At 39.5% G+C, this 3,800-nt stretch overlaps 1 protein-coding gene across 2 annotated transcripts in view; it reads right to left on the bottom strand.

The window, feature by feature from the left end:
- TATDN1 (TatD DNase domain containing 1) overlaps nt 1-3,800 on the bottom strand; it is a 22,242-nt gene that overhangs the window by 13,921 nt on the left and 4,521 nt on the right. For both annotated transcript variants that reach the window (XM_035903444.1, XM_009647969.2), the window contains exons 4-5: nt 3,121-3,264; nt 2,981-3,023 (exon numbers count right to left, since the gene is read on the bottom strand). In XM_035903444.1, coding sequence (XP_035759337.1) covers nt 2,981-3,023; nt 3,121-3,264 — 187 coding nt within the window. The remainder of the gene's footprint in view (nt 1-2,980; nt 3,024-3,120; nt 3,265-3,800) is intronic.

Raw genomic sequence — 3,800 nt, forward strand, 5'->3', positions numbered from 1 at the left:
AAGAGAAAGGACAGGTAAATGGGGAAGTTCTTGGAAGGAAACAAATAAACCCAAAGCGAAGAGAAACCCTGGAAAAGCATGAAGAAACCAAAGATACGGTGATCAGAATGGTAACAAAATAAGTCAGTAGGAAACTAAACCTTACTAGTTCCAGTGCTGAAGGAACAACCTTTTTCTTTGGGTGAACAGGCTGTCATTCAATAGATGCTGGTTCTATGTTGCTTCTCAATAAGGGAGTTTGAAAAATAGTTCTGCATGGTTGTTTGCAAGGTTTAGTTTTGACAATAAAATTCAAGTACTGTGGCGTTTTCAGGCTTGGGATCAAGACACTAAAGGAGCTGAAGCAAACTGGCCTTGCTGAGGTAGAATATCCCCAGACAAACAATTCTGGATTCACGAATAACAGTGCATGTGATTTTGTTCATCCCTTCCAGTTTGGTTAAGAAAACTCCTCTTTCTGTGTTGCTAAGCTCTACAAACCCCTCCCAGTAGCACAGCAGAAGTGAAACTTCTATATACTTATCAGCTCATTTATAATGTGACCTTCACCATAATATGAAGGCAGCACCTTCATCTAGCTACCATTCAAATCACCATTTTCTGTTGGAAAAGTTATGAGAATGGAGACAAATTCTGACAAAACAAGCTCTTGGGACTGCCTCAACAAAGGAATTTAATCTTCAGTAGCTTCTCATCTTCATTAGCTTTTCAATCCAAAAAAAAAGATAAAAAAATGTTCATTTTTTACAGGTGAAAATTATCCAGAAGAAAGCACAGCATAACTAACTAGAAAATAATGATTAAACATTAAACAAAACAGAGGTCACGCTCAGATACTGCCCACTGGGAAACTACCATACTTCTCTTCTGCAGGGTGACTCTGCAGCTGCTTGCTAGCTATCCCAGTGACTGCCATACCACCTGAACTACAGATCAGCTAAAAACTGGTGACCTGCCTCCATGCATTTCACACTTTGCCTTCCTTTTTTTTTTTAAAGTTCTTTTATCAAGCATACATTGAATATTAATTCAAAGAACTCACCATCCAGTCTGCTAAAGGTCATGCAAGCCAGATTGTACCCAACTCTGTAGCATTCAATTAGCAGAAATTAAAACAAGCCTAAACCCTGACCATATTTCACAAACATGTGGAGGATGAAGAGCAGGGAAAGCTGTCCATTTAGAAAATACGGAATTTACAAACACAGTGTTTGCAGGCATGTGTCCTTAAGGCTTTCAATATTTCTTTAAGGAAGACACAGACCCATTGGAGCGGGTCCAGAGGAGGCCACAAAAATGATCACAGGAATGGAACACCTCCCCTGTGAAGACAGGCTGAGAGAGTTGTGGTTGTTCAGCCTGGAGAAGAAAAGGCTCCAGGGACCTTACTGCAGCCTTTCAGTACTTAAAGGGGGCTTATAAGAAAGATGGGGACAAACATTTTAGCAGGGCCTGTAGCGATAGGACAAGGGGTAATGGTTTTAAACTAAAAGAGGGTAGATTCAGACTAGATATAAGGAAGAAATTTTTTACAATGAAGGTGGCGAAACGCTGGAACAGGTTTGTCCAGGGAGGTGGTAGATGCCCCATCCCTGGAAACACTCAAGGCCAGGTTGGACGGGTCTCTGAGCAACCTGATCAAGTTGAAGATGTCCCTGCTCATTGCAGGGGGGTTGGACTGGATGACCTTTAAAGGTCCCTTCCAACCCAAACCATTTCTATGATTCTTCAATCCCTCATATTTCTTGCTCTCTGCTTTTTTCATCAATCGCCTCCCTCCAACTGCAGTTTCCAGCAAGGGCTCTCAATAGATCTCTTAGAAACTAGATCTTTGTATTTCATATGATTTACTGAAAAAGCTCAGATAAAGACTTTCTGTCATTATCAACCTTAATTAGAAAGGACTCCCTACCACTTTAAGTGATTTCTGTTCCACCCTGTCACCTCCTTCCTCACAATGGAATTTCAGTGCACTTGATTAGTTGTTTTTCACTACATGTCTTCAGTTGCAGTCCATCAGATAAGGAAAATCAGGTATTTTTTTTTCTCCCAGTAACATCAAGACCGTAAGGATCTTAAAATATGATACTCCACCAGTGTTTGCTACAGCAAAGAAACAGTTTATGCTCCAAGGTGTGCTTTGCTGAACTTTGTGTACACTGAATTCTACTAGGAAAAACAGTTCTGTCCACTTTGCTGAATATTTTAATGTATGACTGTAGCATTACGAAGAAACTCTACCAACTGCTAACATGTGGCTATTAGAAAAAACACAACTAACCACTGCCCCCCAGTGACTAATTTACTCAGAACAGTAATATGCAGGTGCAATTCATTTATGACTGATCTTACTTGAATTTACCACTTGTATCTTTTAGTCAGTTCCCTCTGTAGACAATTCTCACTACAATGCAAGCTGATTTTAGGGGCCGTGCTAGCTTCTTCCCATTCAGTATCTATGCTGCATGTATTACTTCAAAACAGAACCTCTTCAGCTCCCGAGATCACCTTTTTCATCAGCTCTCACTTATCTGCTCCCAGCTAACACTGCCCTTAAAAGCTCATTTTCTTCTACTGCTGACTTACCCTTTTTGACAGTCTTCCCCATGCCTCTCACTCAGGTTAACCTAATTCTTCTTTCACACACTACAGTTATGTTACTCTCCCTATGAGCCTCTAAGAGTTCTTGAGTATTACCAGGAACAAACATCTGCCACACCCAGAAACCCACAAATTCTGATCAGTTTTACAGAAAGAGCCATGCTAAGTCAACCAGGCAGGTAGCAAAATTTAGCACACAGCACTACTTTAATGTATGCATTATTCTTTAAAGTCCCATTTCTGCCAAACCCCCCCCCCCAGATCCAACCCTGCAAACTGCAGGTCTCCACCTGACAAGATGTTACCTGGTGGAACACAAGATAGAAAACACTCCTGTAAATTGCTACAAGTCAATTTATAGTCATCAAAAGTTTCTTACTTGAGTTGGATGTCCTTTGGGCAAAATTCTAATCTATCAAAATCTACAACAGAGAGAACATAAAACCCACTTAGTGTTTTAGGATTCTTTAATATATGTCTAGAAAAAAAAAGATATTGAAATACTAAGATAACACTTACCTAAGCCACATTCTCCAACTGCTATTACCTTTGTCTTATTTTCTTCAATCAGATTTTTTAATTCAGATAAATACTGTTCAGGGTTACTCTGCTCAAATTCTCCACAGCGGGTGGGATGACAGCCAACTGTACTGTAAAACGTGTCTGAAGCAAGACAATATTAGAAGGTTTTAAGAAAAAAGAAAGGAAAAAAGAAAATTTACATAAGGTATAGACGGTATCTGTAGCTGGACAAAATTTTTTTATTGCTCATAATTTTAAAAGGAAACTCCCTTTGAACAACTTTTTCTTGGTGATAATTTTATTACACTGATATTTTCTGCTTTAAAAACGTTAGACTATCTCTAGTGGAGGTGTGTGCATGTGTTTCTTTTTAGTACACATTATTTAGTAACTGCAACTCAAAGCTGAATTATTCTGGTGGAGTGGCCCTCAACAAACCATAGAAATATTGAGGATGGAAGAGACCTCTTGAGATCACCTAGAAATAGGTCTCATTCAAAACACATCAGCTTATCCTCAGCTGTAAGACTTGCAGACAGCACGAGATTTCCCTCATGTGCCTCTGCACTAGCTGTTATGGAATTTCTAGCCTGATTTACCTAAGCATCTGACCTAGATTACCTTAGTGCCAAAACTAACATTTCTGCTACATGCCTTTATGGAGAATGTAAAAGCAT

This window comes from Egretta garzetta, unplaced genomic scaffold, assembly GCF_000687185.1.
Source record: "Egretta garzetta isolate BGI_Z169 unplaced genomic scaffold, ASM68718v1 scaffold50, whole genome shotgun sequence".
NCBI lineage: Eukaryota > Metazoa > Chordata > Aves > Pelecaniformes > Ardeidae > Egretta > Egretta garzetta.